Source organism: Anser brachyrhynchus, assembly GCF_964034855.1.
Source record: "Anser brachyrhynchus genome assembly, chromosome: 23".
Lineage (NCBI taxonomy): Eukaryota > Metazoa > Chordata > Aves > Anseriformes > Anatidae > Anser > Anser brachyrhynchus.
The window spans coordinates 2,333,865-2,351,408 of record NC_137716.1 but is presented as its reverse complement, the minus strand read 5'-3'; the positions used below and the strand labels follow the sequence as shown (position 1 = coordinate 2,351,408).

At 66.5% G+C, this 17,544-nt stretch overlaps 2 protein-coding genes across 3 annotated transcripts; one reads left to right on the top strand and one right to left on the bottom strand.

Moving 5' to 3' along the window:
- The first annotated feature begins 767 nt into the window (after positions 1 to 767).
- Positions 768 to 9,729, top strand: RNF126 (ring finger protein 126). The gene is made up of 9 exons (XM_080565792.1): positions 768 to 900; positions 3,870 to 3,928; positions 5,687 to 5,750; positions 6,351 to 6,592; positions 6,915 to 6,983; positions 7,062 to 7,131; positions 7,358 to 7,451; positions 8,110 to 8,225; positions 8,447 to 9,729. Exons 1-9 carry the CDS (start codon positions 826 to 828, stop codon positions 8,594 to 8,596), a joined length of 939 nt encoding a protein of 312 aa, XP_080421918.1. The 5' UTR covers positions 768 to 825; the 3' UTR covers positions 8,597 to 9,729.
- On the bottom strand, positions 8,527 to 17,056 carry FGF22 (fibroblast growth factor 22). Of its 2 annotated transcripts, none has more exons than XM_080565795.1 (3): positions 16,801 to 17,056; positions 12,919 to 13,022; positions 8,527 to 12,632 (listed from the first exon to the last, which is right to left on the bottom strand). In XM_080565795.1, the coding sequence occupies exons 1-3, from the start codon at positions 17,036 to 17,038 to the stop codon at positions 12,441 to 12,443; spliced, it is 534 nt and encodes a 177-aa protein (XP_080421921.1). In that variant the 5' UTR covers positions 17,039 to 17,056; the 3' UTR covers positions 8,527 to 12,440. The 2 variants fall into 2 exon arrangements, with proteins under 2 accessions (XP_080421921.1, XP_080421920.1); XM_080565794.1 differs by having other exon boundaries at positions 8,527 to 12,635; positions 16,801 to 17,053.
- Between the last annotated feature and the right edge of the window lie 488 nt (positions 17,057 to 17,544).

Sequence of the window (17,544 nt, the reverse complement as noted above, 5' to 3'; positions counted from 1 at the left end):
GTCCCGCCGCCCCGGCCCACGGGCACCCGGCACCCACTCACCCGTTCGCGCGGGTGGCGGCTTGTGCCGCGGCCGGGAAACGGGGCCGGGAGGAAGGGTCCCGTGTCCCCGGCCTGGGTGGGCGCTTCCCCACCGGCGATGCGTGGGGGGCGGCCGCGGGGCTTGCCTGCAGAGCCCCGCATCCCCGTCCCACATCCCGTCCCGCACCCCCGCCGCCGCTCCCGCCCCGCCGCCGCGCCCCCCCCCGGCGGCAGCGAAGCCCCGGCCGGGCTCGGTGCCGCCGGGAGCCCCCCGGTGTCCGCCCCGGCCCCGGCCCCGGGAGCCACCTGCCGGCTGCCGCCGGGGGCTGCGGCCGGGCGCGCGGCGCCGCCGCTCGTGCACGCGCGTGGGGCGGTGCGGGGGGGGCGGTGTGTGAGCGGGGGGGGGCGGCCGGAACCCCCCCCGCCCCCGCCGGGTGTTTTTTGGGGAGCGGGGCTCGGGGCCGGGGTCACGGCGGTTCTGAGACCGGGCAGGGCCGGGGGGGGAAGGGGAAAATGCACGGGGACGGCACGGGGACGGGGGGGGGACGGGGACGGGATGGGACCGAGACCGGGGCCGGCCCCCGGCCCCCGGCCCCCGGCCCCCGGCCCCCGGCCCCCGGCCCCCGGCCCCCGGCCCCCGGCCCCCGCCCCGGCCCCGGCCCCGGCCCCGGCCCCCGGCCCCGCCCCTTCCGTCCCGCGTTCCCCCCCGCCCCTTTTTGTCCCCTCCCGGCCGCCGTCCCCTCGGCCGCGCGTCGCCGGGCGGGGCGGGGCGGGGCGGGGCGGGGCGGCGCGGGGGGGTGGGAAGATGGCGGAGGCGTCCCCGCAGCCCGGCCGCTTCTTCTGCCACTGCTGCGCGGCCGAGATCGCCCCGCGCCTGCCCGTGAGCGGGGCCGGGACCGGGGCTGGGGCTGGGGCCGGGCCGGGGCGGGGGGCGGCCGGGGGCGGCCGGGAGGCGGCGGCTGCGCGGCCCCGGTGCGGGCCGGGCCGGGCCGGGCCCTGGGCGCTGCTGCCCCCGGGGCGGCTCCGGGCGCTCCGCCGGGGTCTCGGGGCGCCGCTGCCGGGGGGAGCGCGGCCGGGTCCCGCCGCTGCTGTCACGGCGCCGCCGCGGCTCCCTGTGCGCGTGATGAGGCCCTGGGGGCGTCCCCGCGGCCCGGCCGGTGCCCGCCTGCCCCGGCTCGTGGCGCCGCGCCGGGAGCGGTTCGGGGGCCGGGGGGGGCTCCGCTGGGACGCGAGACCCGCCCGGGTGCCTCCCTCCGTGACCGGGCCCGGGCGGCCCCGCTCGGCGGGGGGTGGGCCGGGCTGTGCGCGGGGCCCCGCGGCCCCCGGGGGCTGTGGCCGTGCGGGGCCGGCGCTGCGCGGTGCGGCCCGGCGGGGGGGGGGGGAGGCCCGGCGGGGAGCGACCCGGGTGAGACCCGGGTGAGGCGGAGCAGGGCCCGCTCCTGCCGGAGCTGCGGGCGGCGTCCGGCCGCCCGTCCCCGTTCGGCCGCCCGGCGCTGGGCCCGTGCCCGCGGAGCAGGCCCGGCAGCCGCGGAGCGTGGCGGGGAGCAGGCGGCTCCTGGTGTTGGCGCAGGCCCAGGCAGCGGGGAGTCAGCTCGCCGCGGGATCCGAGTTCGCTTGGTTTCACCTCCCGACCGCAGAGCGAGCGGCGGAGGCGGCCGAGGAACGGCACCGCTGGCGCTCGCGCTCCTCCGGCTGCCGAGGAATTCGCTGATCTCGGCGCTGGGAGTTGGGTCTGAGGGGGGAGAGGGGGGCAGAGCGCAGCTCCCGTCAGTAAGAGAGGCGAGAGGAGCGAATTGCCGGCTTCTGCCTTCTCTCAGGCGTGCCCAGTGCAATAATTCATCCCGGCGACGTGCTGGTGAGAAGTAAAAGAGAAAGGGCTTGTTTCCAAGGCAGAGGTGGTTGCTCTGAGCTCCTGCGACCCGCACGGGGGTCCCTGTGTGCTGGTGGCAGCTCAGGGAAGACTTTGGATGGTGCAGAAACGTTGCTGAAATCAGGTGTTGTGTAAATTCTGTACATCTGGCGGTTTCACAATCGCCAACCTGAAGGGCTCTGCCCGGAAGAGGGAGGCGCAGCCCCTGCAGGTCTCTCCGGAGGCCTTGCAGCTGCTGGGTGCCTGCCGCCTCCTTATCTCGCCGGGCAGGCGGGAGCGGCTCCGAGGGGAGCGCTGGCGCTGCCGCCTTCTGCGCGCCCTTATCGGGTCCTCCCGCAGCGCCTGAGGCGCGATGGCAGATGTCTTATCGGGCCGCGCCGTGGGACTCGCCTCCTCTGCCTCCTCTCCCCTCTCTGGGAATCCACCAGCTTTGTGCCGGGACTCACCTCAGTTCGAACCTAGAGGGGTAAACGGGGCTAGCGTTGGTCTCAGCAGGTCCTGAACCTCTCCGTGCCGAGGCTGGCCCTGCCACCCAGGGCTCCGGTCCCGTCCTGTCCCTCGCGCCAGGTTTCGCGGGGCTGCGTGCCCGCGGCAGCTCTGCCGTAGGTGTGGCGAGGCCGGGCGCAGGGACAGGACCTGGGGCTTCCTCCGGTGACTCAGCGGTGCCGTGGCGGTGCCGCTCCCCCGGCGCGCTGATTGCCTCGTGCTGAGCGGGGGGGATTTCCTTCCGTGGTCCGAAGTGCTCTGGGCTCCTTGCTGCGGCAGCGTGGCCGTGAGGTGTGAGTCGGTTCCTTGCTGACCCCCAGCGCTGGGGGGGACGCGTAGGGAGCTCAGGGAGTCCTGCTCCTGCGTACACAGGCTGGTTATTCCGGCACAGTCGCTCCTCAGGGCTAAGCCACAAGGGTGGCAGTGGCTCCCTGCGACGAGCGCTGAGCGTGGGAGTGTGAGGCTGGGGCCTTGTGCCTCGCAGAATGCCGCTCGAGTGCTGGGAGCCCCCGAGGACGTCAGTCACGGCTTTCCTTCAGCCCTTCCCAAGTGAGGATGTCACTGCAATCAGCCCGCGGTGCAGCTCCCTCCTTGGCCTCTCGTGAGGACAGTTCGGCCTCCTGGGGACGTGGGGGAATGCCCACAAAGCCCGCGGCTGTTTGGAGCCCGGCGCTGAGTTCCCCTTCTGGGAATGCCGGAGGTTTTGCTTTCACTTCAGCCAGCACCGCATGGGACGTTCCCTAACGTTTTGTGTACGCTGTGGGCCCAGCGCTGTCACCCAAATCTTTTCTAAACCCGAGTCCCAAACGGGGTCAGGCTTAGCAATTCGCCTCGTGAGCCTGGTGAAGGCAGACAGCAGTGGTTTGTGCGGCTTTTTGGCTCTGCAAGCCCTGCTTGCTGTCTGTGCTGAGCAGTGTTGGTGACAGACTTGCTAACGTGTTTTGTACAGTAACTGGTCTGTCTGTGCTGGCTGGGCAAACCGTTTTTACCCTTAAAATAAAGTGAAATGGGATTTGAGGCTGGCTACAGTAGTACACAGCCAGATGGTGAGAGGAACTCTGCTGTCTGTGCCGAGTTATTCCCCGAATTATCTTCGTCAGGGCAGAATTCCCTTTGTAGCAGGTACAACGCGGGGTATCGATCTCTTTACGCTCTGCTGTGAGACTGATCGAAGAGGTTTCCTGAATTCAAGGCTGGCTGCCTGCTTGGTCTGGCCGCTCGTGCAGCAGAAGTGAACGCTTCTGCCCATGTCGCCGTGGCGTTGGAATATGGCACGTCTCGCTGGCTCTGATCCACGAGGAACGTGCCGCTGAAGGCGTCGCAGCTGCCGGGGAAGCTGCCTGGCTCCCTGGGGGCTGTCGCACGCGCTCTGATCGTGGCGTGGGGCTGGGACCGTGGGCTGCAGGGCTCTCCTCTTCCGTCCCACCGCGCTGCGGGCGCTCCTTGTGGCTCTTTAACCACTCGCTTTTCTCACTCTGCTTCTTCTCCCGCAGGACTACATCTGCCCACGGTGCGAATCTGGGTTCATTGAAGAACTTCCTGAAGAGCCAAGGTAACGCGCTGCTCCCAAAGGCTTTTGCGAGGGTGATCCCAACCTGTTTTGTGCTTTTCCTCTTCCTAGGTAAAAGGCAATGTCACTACGCTTTTTTTCTTCTGGCCAGTTTGTGGCCTGTCACCGGGGGTGTGTAGTACATAATTTGTGTAGGCAAATTAGCCGGTGCCGAGTGTCAGTGCTGGCAGAGGTTGGGGGCGAATGTGTTGATTTAGAACAAGAAGACAAAGCGCTAGAGAGGCTTTCCTTGGGGCACATGCGAAAAGGAGGCCCAGAGGCGACCTCGTTGCTCTCTGCAGCTTCCTGAGCAGGGGAGGCGCCGGTCTTTGCTCCCCGCTCACTGAGAGTGGCAGGAAGGGCACAAAGCTGCGCAGGGGAGGGTCGGACTGGACGTTAGGAAACATTTCTGTACTGCGAGGGGGGGCCGACGCCGGAACGGGCTTCCTGGAGAGGTGCTTGGTGGCCCCGTGCCTGTCAGAGCTCGAGAGGCATTTGGACGATGCCCTCGTGTGCTTTAGCGTTTGGTTGGCCCCGAAGCGGCCGGGCAGTTGGACTAGGCGATCTCCGAAGGTCCCTTCCTGCTGAACCGTTCTGCTCTAACCATCCCAGAGGAGACTTCAGCCACCTGCAGAAGGGAGAGCGCGTGTAACCCAGTTTAAAGCACCAGTGGCTCTGTGTTTTGGCTAAGACTTTGGACTCTGCACCGAGGCAGCTGAGATCTGCGTTCACGTGTCTTGCCGCTGACTCTGCAGCGGGACTGCTCCCTGGCAGTGTCAGAATGGGCGAGGGCGGCAGAAATGTCCTCGTGTCTCAGGCGCTGGCTGGACCTCAGCCGGGAGCAGCACGGGCTGGGCAGCATGCAGCCAGCCTGGCACGCGCTCAGTGCGAGGGCTCGCTGCGCTGCGCTGCCCGGGGCGCGTGTCAGACGCGTCTTGCTGCCTCCCGACTGCTCTTAGAGCTGGGGGAGAGCAGCTCGTCGCCAGCGGAGGGTTCTGCGCTGACAGGGTGACCTTTTGTTTGACTACGCCAACCTGAGAGGTGGAAAATCAGTCCTGGCAAACCCTACCTGTGCTGGTCGTTTGCTGTGACCTTGGGGAGAGGCTCTTAATCTCCGAACCTTAGTTCTTTGTTACCTGTAATGTCAAAATGTAGACCTGGACGCCGAGCAGCAAATATTCCTGCAGCTCTCCAGAAGCAGAAGCCTAATGGCATTAAGAGTTTTCCTGCTAGCCTGTCCCCTTTGGTTACATGCTGCTGCAGCAGAGAAGTTCCTTTGATTCGAGATTAGACTTAAGCATGTTTGGGTCGTAGGGGTCGGGGTTGTACCTTAAGTCTTCTCTTCCTGGTGCCCCAGAGGATTAGCTGGCTTGTTTGAGGTGGGTTGTGCAGGGAATCCTTGCTTGACGTCGTGGCTTCTCTGTGGCTTCACAAAATCAGAATCTGAAAGTGTTGGGAGAGAGATAAAGACACGAGGAACTGAGGGCTGCATGGGGGGAAAATGAAAACTGATAGGGACAGCTAGGAGACGAGCACCTGAGGCAGGCTGGTTCCTGTCTGGGATGGAACCTCTCCTGCCACGGAGCGGACGGGCAGGGGAACGGGCCTCTGAGGTCCCTTTCAGCTCTGGCTCGCTTCCTGTGTACTGAGCCGCTCTGCCTCTGCTCAGCACGTCAAACTCATGTCCCTTGATCCCCTCTGCTGGGAAGATCTTTGCACAGCACCCTTCTGATGCTTACCAGCACCCTTCGTTCTTCTCAGGAACACTGACAATGAGACCAGCTCCTCTACGTCAACCAGTGACCAGAGCAGGCATCCTTTTGAGGTAAGTCCTTCCTGTCTCTTCAGAAGTTCTCTTGCCGCCGAATTGAAGCACTTCTCCGTTAGCGTATTGTTTAAATGTTCCCTGGATTGTGATAAAGCCTGGGAGAGGAGGTATTAGTGGCATCCCCATGCTGCTGCCGCAATCTCTGCGTGTAGCATTTTGCTGTGCGTTTTTAATAGGACCATCCCTTGTAGCTTATTCTCGCCGTGAGGGGGCTAAGCTGGGATCTGGAGAGCTGTCTGGGTGTGTTGCTATGCGGTAGCCTCGGCTTAAAAGACAGCAGTTACACGCAGGGGAGCTGTCTTTATTTCTTGGGTTCCTATGGAGTTGTCTAGAGGTGGGTGCCCCTGCCTGTGGCACGGGGGGTGGAATTAGATGATTTAAGGTCCCTTCCAAACCAAGCCATTCTGTGTAGTTTCAGTCTGTGTCTGTTCTTCACTAAGCCACTTCTGAGTGTGCGCTGAGCACCTGTATCAGCTGAGGCTCGTGAGCCGATCCGAAGAGACTGGTCTTTGTTGGGAGGCCGAGGAGACGCCAGCAGTGAAAGCTGAGCTGTTCCTGTTCCCGTTACAATCTGCTCCCGAATTCTCTCCTCCCCAGAACGTGGATCAGCACTTATTCACCTTGCCGCAGGGCTACGGCCAGTTTGCCTTCGGGATCTTCGATGACGGCTTTGAGATTCCGTTCGGGTCCAACGTGCAGTCGGAAGACAACCGGGACTCTGAGAACCGGAGGGAGCGAGAGCACCAGTCCCGGCATCGATACGGTGCAAGGCAGCCGCGGGCTCGCCTCGCCGCACGGCGTGCCGCTGGCAGGCACGAGGGCGTTCCCACGCTGGAAGGGTGAGCGGCTGCCGAGGGTCCTGGGGAGGAAGCCCTGCTCCTTCTCACTGGGGAGTCTGCTGCGAGTCAGCCTGCGTCTTTCACTCCTCGGTTTGAGGAACAGTCCCTGGGAGCCTGCTCTTGGCACAGCTGTCTGCTGTGACCGCCTTTCGCAGGCGTCCGTTTGTAAGATGCAGTTGCAGTTACTACAGGGTATTTAATTCTGCCTTCTAGTCCCTCTGATGACGCGGCAGTATTCAGCTACTCTTGCCGTGTCAGGTTTCCGGGCTGGGACCTGGCAGACGTGAATTATTTTTTTAATCCTGGTTTTCTTGTCTTTCAGGATCATTCAGCAGCTGGTCAATGGTATTATTGCACCAACAACAATACCAAACCTAGGACTTGGTCCCTGGTGAGTTAAAGATGAACTCTTCTTTCTGACACTGTTCATACTCCCACCCGAATTTAACTGCTGTTCTTATTCTTAAAGGGGAGTCTTGCATTCAAATCCAATGGACTACGCCTGGGGTGCTAATGGCTTGGATGCAATTATTACACAGGTAAAACCGGCGCTGTCATGGGGTCTGCACTCCTCTTGGGCAGCGCTGCGAAATTGTCAGCACCCGTTGTGATGCAGGGGAGCAACCACTGGAGGTGCAGGCGTGGGAAGCAAGGCCCACAGTGCAGGGGGTGCTGGGTTCAAGTGCCTTCGTTTGGTAAATGGGCAGATTCTGTGTGGTGCTGAGCTCACATCTTTCTGCCTTGTGTGGCCTATTGTTTTTTCAGTTACTAAATCAGTTTGAAAACACTGGACCGCCGCCAGCAGACAAAGAAAAGATCCAGGCCCTCCCCACCATACAGATCTCGCAGGAACACGTAGGTGTGTATGTCTCCTCCGGGGAACTGCTCGCAAAGAGGTCTGTGAAAATTCTGTTCAACGCTTTCTTGTGATTTTAATTTTGTCTGCCAGTACCTTCAAGGTCTAAAACGTTTCAAAGAGGGGCGAAAGCTGAAATATTGCTCTGCTCTACTCACACAAAGTAAAGAGCAGCGTAGACTGGATGGATTTGCCCTGGGGAGGGGAACTGTCTATTCTGAAAAGTTGAGCGCAGACAGAGATGAGCAAGCACGTGCGCACTGCGGGGCCGGGCTGCAGCTCTGTGCTGGCGTGTGCTGCCAGCTCTGCCAGGCGTGCTGGGTGAGAGCTCATTTGTCAGTCGGGCAGGCACAAGTCGAGCACCAGAGGCTTTGGTACGAGTATGTGCCCATGTACGCGCATCTGCTCATTAAATATGGTTTGTACGTAGTAGGCTGAAGAAGGGAACAGTGCAGCAAACCCGGGGCAGCGGAAGGTGGAGTGGTGGTGGTGGGGCCTGCAAAGCGACAAGTTTCCCCTCCCGGGATGAAGCAGCAGTGGGGGCAGAAGCACAAGAGCTAAATGGGGGGGAAGGGAGAGGGTGTTGGGGTCCTGAAGGGGTGCTTCGATTGTCTTCTCTCCTTTATTGCTTAGCCGTGTTTTGCTTTCCCTTGTGACACAGATTCTGGGTTAGAGTGTCCCGTGTGTAAAGAAGACTATACAGTTGGGGAAAACGTCCGACAGTTACCTTGCAATCACCTATTCCACAACAGCTGTATAGTCCCTTGGCTGGAACAGGTTAGTGCATTCTGCGTGGATCTCGCGGGTTTTGTAGCAATTGGGGGTTTTCTGGTGGTACAGTTCTCCTCTGTACATATTTCCACACCTCCGTGATGAGGCCTAAGCAGCCTTTCATCAGAGGAAGAAGTGTCATCCTAGCCCTTTCCTCGAGTGCTGCTCCTGTATCGTGTTTCTAACCATGTTTTCCATATTTCTTGTTTTTTGTCTGCTCTCCGAAGCATGACACGTGTCCCGTGTGCCGGAAAAGCTTAAGCGGACAAAACACTGCCACAAACCCCCCAGGACTCACAGGAATGAACTTCTCCTCCTCCTCCTCCTCCTCTTCCTCCAGCTCACCAAGTAACGAAAACTCATCGAACAACTCATGAATCTTAATCCATACCTCTGTCCCTGGGGCCCTGTCCATTGTCCTTCCTCCCTCCCCAGCCAACGTAAGCAACAAAAGGGGCTTCCAGAGCAGAGCAAGGGGAGGGTAGCGAGGGGGAAGCTGCACCCCCAGAATTCCCTTTTGAGTTCTGAAGACGCGGAGACTCTGGGTCCTTCAGAGATGAGAAGCCTCGAGTTCTGTGATGGGGGGGAGGAGCTCTGTCTAGTAATAAAATGCATCCATTTGCCGCGTGGACTTAAAACCGTTGCAGTGAAAGGCTGCTGTGCCCCACAGATGGAAACCCAAGGTGCTGAGCTAGCGGTTGCAATTCTGAATGGAAAGGTTGTTTGTCAGATTTTGAATTTGAGATTTCTTTCTTTCTTTCTTTTGCTCCTCCTCCTCCCCTTGGATACTATCTCTTCTGCTTTGGAGTTTGAAATCTTTAAAACGAAAGCGTAACGACACTGCCTCCCTCCCAGGATCTCCAGCTGGGGAGGGCAATAGTTGTCACTGAAAAAACGAACTCTTGAAATAGATCCCATTACCCTTCCCTTTCCCCGGCTCGAGTCCCATTTATTTTTCTTTATAACCTTGCCCTTCTGATACTCGACACTGAAAGGGTTTTTATAATTTTAAATTATTACTGCTGTTTAAATAAATGGACGTTTCAGCTCAACGAGATGTTATGCATGATTTAAGGAAAACTACAGGGTAAGCTCTCCGGAGACTGCTGTGCTGAGCCCTCCCGTCTCACCCAAGGGCAGGCCGGGCTTGTCCAAGCCCTCCCCGCATGCCGAGTGCGCGCGTGCTGGGAGCTCCGGGCGCCAGGCTCCGACGCGGCCAGCACCCCTCCGTGCATTGCCAGCCCGTGGATCGCTGGGCGGCTTGCCGCAGGATTGCAGCTGAAAGCATCCTTGCCTGGCCTTTTGTATTTTTTACATCTCCCTGTTGCAGTCCTTCTCTCAGCTCGATGGACTTTTCCACTGTGTTGACACCAGGACTGGGTGCGCATCAGAGTGAGGACCAGACAAATATCATTGTGATCAAATAATAGACAGGAAAACCAAGATTGTGGAGGAAAATGTATTTCAAAGTTCCTTAAAATACAGCTGATTAAAAAAGGAGAGAGACAAATATCCAGGTGTGTTTCACAGTTTGTCACAGCTGGGGGCTGGAGAATGAGAAGAAGGTGAGCGGCGTGGGCAGTGACCTACCTGCTGCGCCTCCGCGCTCCGCTGGGCTGGGGGTGTGGGAAAGGGGACAAAAACCTGGCTCCCCCCGGAGCTCTCCCCAGGGGCCTCCTGTTTCCTTCTGCTCCGGGACCGCAGCCACGGCGCTGCCGGCTCCGAGAAGCCCAGATCACGGGCAGGGCTCCGTGCTGGGGCACGCAGGGTGAGGTTCCTGCTCTGCTGGCTGCTGCCTACGGCTGGGGAGGGAAGCGGGGCAGGCTCCTCGCTGCCCGCGGCCGTGCGGTGCCGGCTGGAGGAGCGAGCGGGCAGCATGCGGCTGGGCTGCTTCAGGGATGTCGGCCGGTGCCTTCTCTTCGCCTCCAGCCCCTGCAGCAGTCGGCGGCCTCCCTGCCCCTGGTGTCTGTGGAAGCGTTGTGTGCTCCGTGTGCCAGGAGGCTTGAGAAGGCTGTGCTCCTGGTTCTCACACCCCCGTGGTCCCAGGGGAGCCGCTTCACTGGCCCTGCACCCTCCCGCTGTGCCCAGACGTCGCTGGGATGGGCGCTGCAAGACCTGGGGTTGGTTTTGCCGAGGGCTGCCCAGCCCTGCGTGGTGCCCCCCGCCCCGCGGTGCCCTGCGGCTTTCCGCTGGCACAGTGACCCGGTGGCCTCGCTGTCCTGGGGCTGGGCCGTGGCTCTTGCAGTGTTTGTGTCTCCGGTGACTCAGGAGCAGGAGCTCGGATGTGGCCGCGGTGCGGCAGGAAGAGGGATGAGGAATGAAGGAGGAGCCGAACGCCCCGCGGGCACCGGCGGGGTGCTGCCCTGCTGCTGTCAGGGGGCTGGGGCGAGGTGGCAGGGCCGGGGCGAGCTGGGGGCGACCCGGCGGGAGGCAGCCGAGCTCTGCGGGGCCCCCGCTGACCTGGCCCTGCCCGGGGCAGGAGGGTTGAGCATCTCTGGCCCCGAGGTTCCCTGCGTCTTCTCCAGCCTTTGGACACACGGGTGGTGCCCTGTGAGCAGGCTGGGGGTGTCTGGGGAAGGCGCTGGCCCCGGAAGGGCTCCCCACCCTGCTGCAAGCTTTCCAAGCAGGGACGTGCCTCCCCACGGGAGGGGGAAGGCGTCCTTTGGCACTTCTTGAACCATTTCGGAATAAACGGCATCTTTGCTGGGGAAAACGTCCCATCTTCGCTCACGGGGAGCGATTTGCCGAGCCTGCTGGGGAGGGCAGCACGCGGCCGGCGCTGAGCGACCGTCCCGGAAGGTTTTGGCGTTGGCTTCGCCAGCTCAGCCGGGGCAGCTCAGGGGCTCAGGGGCACCTTTCATCTCAGCGGGCGGCCGCCTCCGGGGTGAGGGTTTGTCTCAGGACTGGAATATCAGGGTCAAAAGCTCGTCCTGTGCCAGAGCTTGAGCCAGGAGCTTCTGCCACTGGGATCCTGGGCTCGGGGTGGCAATGGCAGGAGGGTCCCGGGGCGGAGGGGACGCTCCTGCAGCCCCCTGGGAGCTCCGCGTATGGTTTGTGCCCGCGTGTAAAATGCTCGGGGTGGGTTTCGGGTGGGCGAAGCAAAGCACACCTGGGGGCTGTGGCTCCTGCTGCCTGCCCCAGCTCGGGGCTGCTGGCCCGGGGCCGGTGCCCCCCGTGGTCCCGACGGAGTTACCGCGGTGGCTGTTCCCTCCTGCCACCGACTCCGGGAGCTGGTTTGGTGAGAAATGGAACGAGTTTGGTGGTTTTCGCCTGGGCCGTCGCTCACCGCTCGCACGTTGACGTGACGAAGTGACCACGCTGTGCGGCGGGCGGCGCAGGAACGTGCCCTGGCCGGGAGGCGAGGCACAGGGCTATTTCTGGCCCTGCTCCCCTCGGGGCAGGTGCCTGTGCTCGGCGCCTCCTCCCCGGCGCCTGGCTCCATCCCTGCCCGCCGGGAGGGCGCGGAGCAGCGCCGAGGCCGGGCGGCAGCGGGGGGCCGCTCGGCGCGGGTGCAGCTGTGGCGCTCCTGCAGGAGGTCGCGCTCACACGAGCGCCTTCGCCCAGCGCAAGGCTGGGATGCGGGGCTCTCCCCTTCCTCAGCTGCTTTTTCCAGCTCCGTCCTTTGTGTCACTGGAACAACAATCGCTCTTTTTTCCTACGGGTGAGGTTTTGGGCTGGGTGCGCCTCCGCCCGCACGCTCAAGGCAGGGCGTGGGTGGGCGAGGAGCAGGGAGGCCGCTGGTGGCCGCGGCTGCCGCCCCAGGGCAGCTGCTCGGGGCTGCAGCCGCTCAGAAAGGGCCCGCGGCCACCCCGACGGAGCCACCCCCGGCACCAAACCTCCAAGACTCAGCTCCTTTGCGTGCCACAAACACAGCTTTAATTTCCACGGGTGCTTGGCCACAAAACGAACGCAGCCCCGGGACGTCCCAGGGCTGGCGGTGGCTGCTCGGGGTGGGGGGAGACGTCGGCAGCCCCGGCCCGCGGTGGGCGCGTGCCCCAGCCCCGGCGTGCGGCTCTGCCCCCACGGGACACCGGGGACGGCCGCGTCCCCGCACGGCCACGTCCCCGCACGGCTTTTGTTCTGGAGCTTTCATGTCCGTGTCCATCCTCCACCATGCATTTAAAAAACAAAACAATAAATAGAAAAAAAAAAAAAGATATTTACACATATAAAATAACCCTATTTTTCCCTTTTTTCCACAGGACCGTCTGGGAGCCGGGCTCAGCTGATGAGCATGGGGAGGAAGTGGGTGGAGAGGTGCTGCCGTCGCGTCTGGCCCCCTCGCTGCGGCCTGCCCTTGCTATTGAGCGAGAGGAACATGGGGCGGCCCCGGTGCCGCCAGCGCAGCGACGCGTAGGTGTTGTAGCCGTTCTCCTCGATGCGCTCCGTGAACTTGCAGTTGGGGCTGAACTCCTTCTGGCAGGGGAGGGAAGGGGGTGAGCGGGGGCTGCGCTCTGCAGCGCCGGGTCCTCGCCCCGCTCCGGCACGGGCTGGAGCCCCGAGAGCAGGGCAGGCGCAGGAGCCCGGGCTCCCCGAGGGGCAGGGGGGGCTCCGCGGGCACCATCCCCTGCGGGGAGCATCCTGGGCATGGGAAACCAGGAGCCCGCTCCCGGGCACTGGCCCCGGTGGGTGCAGGCCCCCCCGTTCCAGCTCTGCCCTGCGCCTCCGACCCCGGCCCCGGCGGCAGCACCCGACCTACCGACCCGTAGAGCCGCCCCTGCTTGTTCATGGCCAGGTAGAAGCCGGTGTGCACCGCCCGGATGGCCACGACGCCGACACGCACCGACCGGATCTCGACGATGCCTGCGGGACAGCGAAGCGCCGCAGTGAGACGGGCGACCTCCCCGAGGGGCCCTTCCCCAGCGCCACGGCTGTGCCCACAAAGTGCCACCAGGGAGGGACAGCACCGCCGAGCCTCGCCGGCCGGCTGGACAGAGGGAGGGAGGGAGGAACGGAGGGATGGAGGGATGGAGGGATGCCTTCCCCACAGAGGGACGGTGGGGAGCAAGGGCTGCAGCCTGAGTCAGGAGCAGGAGGGTGAAAGCCAAGATCTGGGGAGGGTTTGCTCTTTCTTCCTGCCCTCCCTTGGGCCAGCTGCCCCCGGGAGCAGAGCTGCGCTGGAGCGACACCGAGCCAAGCCTCTGCTTGCCTGGAACAAGCGGTCAGCCTTCGACCCGCGCCCACCTCGCGTTCATTCTCTCCGCGTTGGCAGCTGTGCCTCTGCCCAAAACGTGCTGCGGTGCCCCGGGGACCCGACCCGGCTCCCAGAGCGCCCGTCCCACCGAGGCCAGCGTGGCCCTGGGGGGGGCGAAGGGTGCAGGGTGACGGCGGGTGGGGGCCTGGGGGTGGAGGCGGCGGGGCTGGATGGTGCTGGAGGGATGCACGAAGCCTCCGCGCCTGGGCGGGGGGCTGCGGGCACCAGAGCGCGGCTGGGACGGTGCTCCCCGTGGGCACCGGTGCCGCTCACCTGGCTGGCACCAGCACAGACACGGGGATCGGGGCTGGGGGCCGCGGGACAGACAGAGGGGGACGCTCAACGGAGGGGGCGAACCCAGGCACTGAGCCCGCAGCCGGGCCCGGCTCCAGCCCAGGCAGAGGAGCGTGCGCCCAGCCCGCAGATCCCCATCGGAGCCGCTAATGGGAAAGGCATGCGGTCAGACCAGGCGGATTTTATGGTGGAAACACCCAGAGCACCCACGGAGACTCTGGGGATTCTGCTTCCAGGCCAGCGAGGGCCGCCGGCCCGGCCCCGTCCTGCTCTGCTCAGGGAGCCCCACGGAGGCTGGACGGGGCTGGAGGATGCACAGAGGCTTTGGCTGGCTCACGGCACGCACAGAGCGGCGTCTGCAGCCTCTGGGCAGGGTCTTTTGGGAGTCGTCCCCCCCACCCCAGAGTGCTGAGCACCGGTGGAGCCGGCATCACCCCCATGGGACCAATCCTGCCATCGCTGGGAGTGGACGGGGCTGGATGTGGCACTAGGACAGCGTGAGCGCTCCTGAGAGATCAGCACCTTTGGGGGCACACCTAAGAGGGGGATTTTCAGCCCAGCCACCCCGCACGGGGCTCCAGCACCAGCCAGGACCCCAGCGGTGCAGTTCAGCGCGTCCCGGCCCAGCAGAGCCATTAACGAGCAGCAGCCGCGGGGACGGGCTGAGCAAATGCCTGCAAATCCATCTCAGTTTATCGCCGTCTGGAGCTGCTGCTATTTATAACAAAGGACTTTTACTCCTCTAAAAATAACCCCACGCTGCTCTTCCCAGCGCCCCTCCAGCTCTGCTGGGGACCGCTCTGCGGGGCCGGCCGGCACAGCCCCGCTCCGCGGGTACCCGGGAGGGCGCCCGGCTCCGCGCAGGCTGTGAGGGGGCTGAGGGGCGCGGGGCACCCCGGGGCCGAGCTCTGCGGGGCCGGCAGGACCCTGGGGAGGCAGCGGCAGCTCCCAGGCCCTCGGCCCCAGCGGGGTCTGGGCCAGCCCTGCCCAGGAGGCTGGGGCAGGCGTGGGGTGCGAGGAGGGGGGAGCCCGGGGACAGCGGCCGCTGGCAGGGCTGGTCCGGTGGCTGCCGGGAGGCTGAGGAGCAGCGCCTCGGCCCAGCCCAGGCGCGGGTTATCTGCGGCTGCGATAACCAGAGCGAGCACGGTGCGACAGCCTGGAGCCTCTCCACCTGCCAGGCCCCATTGCCACACGGCCGAGGGAACGTGTTGGGGCGCTGGGTGCTGGCAGCGCGCCCGCATGGGACTCCCGACAGCTTCTGGCACCACGAGAGGGTTCCCCCGACCCGGCCGGGCTGGGCTGCGCTCCTCACACCGCCGCCGGCAGAGCGCGGGGTCCCCGGGTGGGTGACATCCCCCCGGACGTGGGGCAGAGGATGCTGCTCCCATCCTCACCAGCCTTCCCTCCCCACGCCCTGACGCCCTGCCCGGGCACCCCCCCGCACGAGACCCCCAGCGCCCCCGGCCCTGCCAGCCTGGCGCCCACCTCCCTTGTCACGGGGACCAGGACCCCGTGCCCAGGGCGCGCTGCTGCCTCCTGCTCGGCAGCTCCCGGCTCCTGCCGCAGTGGCACCATGGGCACCACATCCCCTGCAGCCCCCGGTGCCGTCATCTGGAGGGGCCCCAGCGGCCCCCACGGGTCCGAAGCAGGACCCCGGGGCCGACAGCACCGTTGCTGCCTCCCGGCTGGCGTGGGGACCCTCGTGCCGGCCTCTGCCCACGGCCGCCCCCGAGGGCTGCGGGGTGGAGCAGACGCAGCGCCAGCCCCGGCCCCAGGGGAAGGCCTGATCCTGCCTGCTTGCTCCCAAACTCCAGCTCGCAGCAGCAGTGCTGAGATCCCCCGATGTTCGCCCTCTTGGCGCCCACCAGGACGCGCTGCCCAACCCCCACGAGGCCCCTGCAGGCCCCTCCGTGGGGAGGCTGCCGCAAGCCCCCAGCGCACTCGGGCATCGCGCCACGTCTGTGCCGCGGGGGGGCTGCCGGCCGTGCCCAGCGGGTCCCCTCCCGGCGGCTGTCCCCGGGCACATCCCCACGCTCGGCGCTCGCTCTTGGCCCGCTCCGTGCCGCTGGCGCTGTCCCGGCCTCGCAGCCCCGGGGACTCCCAGAGCCTTGGGGGGACCCGCGCCGCCCCCCGGGGCCTTCGCCTCCTGCAGCCCCAGCCGTGACGGAGCCGCGACCTCCCCGCAGGCAGCGGGGTGCTCCGCGCCCCCCTGCTCCGCTGCCCCCCCGGCTGCTGGGTGCGGAGCCCAGCGGCTCCCCGGAGCCCCCCCAGCCCTCCTCCTCCTCCTCCTCCTCCTCCTCCTCCTCCTCTTCCTCCTCGGCCCTTCTCCCTGCGGGCTCCCACGGGCAGCGGTCGGACCCCCCCAGCCCCTGCCGGAGCAGGAGAAGCCCAAACGCGGGGCTGGGGGCCGCGCCGCCGGCTCTGCTGAGGGGGAGATGGCCACCCGGAGGGATGAGGCCCCCCCAGGCCCCCCCTGGCACCGGGCAGAGCCGACAAAGTGACAGCGGGCCCCCGGGGCAGAGCGCGAGGCTGGCAGCGCCCCCCTGGCAGCCAGACCCCGGGAGAGGGGCTCCGGGGGGGCAGGGAGCTGCCCTACAGCCGCCCCCCCGGGGCACCGCGACCCGCGGCTGCCGCCCGGCTGGCGGAGCCGCCCGGTCCCGCAGCCCCGCCGGGACGCGGCCGGCCCCGGGTTCCCCCCCCGGCGGGGTCCGGCCCCGCCGCCCCGGCCGGCGCCCCCCCGCCGCCCCCCGCGGGCTGCAGCCCCCCCGCGGCCGCGCTCGCTGCCCTTTGCCCGGCCCCGGCAGCGCCCGCCCCTGGCACCGCGGGGGCGCCCGGCGGCTCCTGGCTCCGGCCCCGCCTCGGGGCCGGGGGGGGCCGGGCCGAGGGACCCCCAGCGAGGAGCGGCCCCCGGCCCCGCTTCGACGTCGCGGGGCCGGCAAACGGGGGCTGGAGCCGCGCGGCCCGGAGGCGGGGGGGCAGAGCCAGAGCCCGGCGTCCCTCGGCCGTCGGGGCACGGCCCCGGGAGCCGGCGAGGAGGGGGCGGCCCCGGCCCCGGCCCCGGCCCCGGCCCCCCTCCCCGCCCGCCCCACTCACTGCCCGGCCGCTCCCTCCAGCGCGTCCCCTCCACGCCGCCGCCGCCGTCGATGCGCAGGAAGAAGCGGGTGGCGGAGAAGAGCCGCCGGCAGCGCACGTCGCCCTCCAGGTGGCCGTAGCTGCGGGGGGGCCGCCGGCCGCCCCACGGGGGGCTCCCCGGCCCCGGCCCCGGCCCCGCCAGCACGGCGAGCGCCCCGGCGAGGCAGGCGGCGAGAGCGGCGGGGCCCCCGCGCCTCATGGCGGCGGGCGGCGGGCGGGCGGCGGGGCGCGGCGCGGCGGGCGGCGGCTCCGGGCCATGGCGGCGGCGGCGGCGGCGGCGAGCGGCCCCGACGGGGCGGGCGGCCGAGCGCGGCGCGAGGCGGCGGGGCGGGGCGGGGCGGGGCGGGGAGCGACCAATGGGCGGGGCCGGGGGCGGGGCCGGGGGCGGGGCCTCCCATTCATAAATCCGCGCGGGGTGTGTGGGGGGGGTGCCCCGACGGGTGCCCCTCTGCCTGCTCCCGCTGCCCCCCAACCCCACAGCGGGGCCGCGGCTCCCTAACGCCGCCCCCCCGCCTTGTCCCGGTCCCCGCTCGGGGCTCCGCGGCCCCGTGAGGGCGGGAGGCGCCGCGCAGCTCCCCCCGCTGTGCCCCGACCGGCTCCGCGGGGGGCTTGGAGCGGCCGTGGGCGCGGGCTGCTCCGTGGACGAGCCCGGCCGGGCCCCGCGGGGCCGCCCCGCTGCGTGCCCCCGGTCCCGGCCCGGCCCGG

Excerpts from the sequence above, each read along its gene's own strand:
- RNF126 (XM_080565792.1), top strand. The coding sequence starts at position 826 with ATGGCGGAGGCGTCCCCGCAGCCCGGCCGCTTCTTCTGCCACTGCTGC. Across the intron at positions 6,984-7,061 it reads AACCTAGGACTTGGTCCCTG|GGGAGTCTTGCATTCAAATC; the intron begins GTGAGTTAAAGA and ends TTATTCTTAAAG. Across the intron at positions 8,226-8,446 it reads TAGTCCCTTGGCTGGAACAG|CATGACACGTGTCCCGTGTG; the intron begins GTTAGTGCATTC and ends TGCTCTCCGAAG.
- FGF22 (XM_080565794.1), bottom strand. The coding sequence starts at position 17,038 with ATGAGGCGCGGGGGCCCCGCCGCTCTCGCCGCCTGCCTCGCCGGGGCG. Across the intron at positions 13,023-16,800 it reads CTGGAGGGAGCGGCCGGGCA|GCATCGTCGAGATCCGGTCG; the intron begins GTGAGTGGGGCG and ends GCTGTCCCGCAG. Across the intron at positions 12,636-12,918 it reads AGGGGCGGCTCTACGGGTCG|AAGGAGTTCAGCCCCAACTG; the intron begins GTAGGTCGGGTG and ends CTCCCCTGCCAG.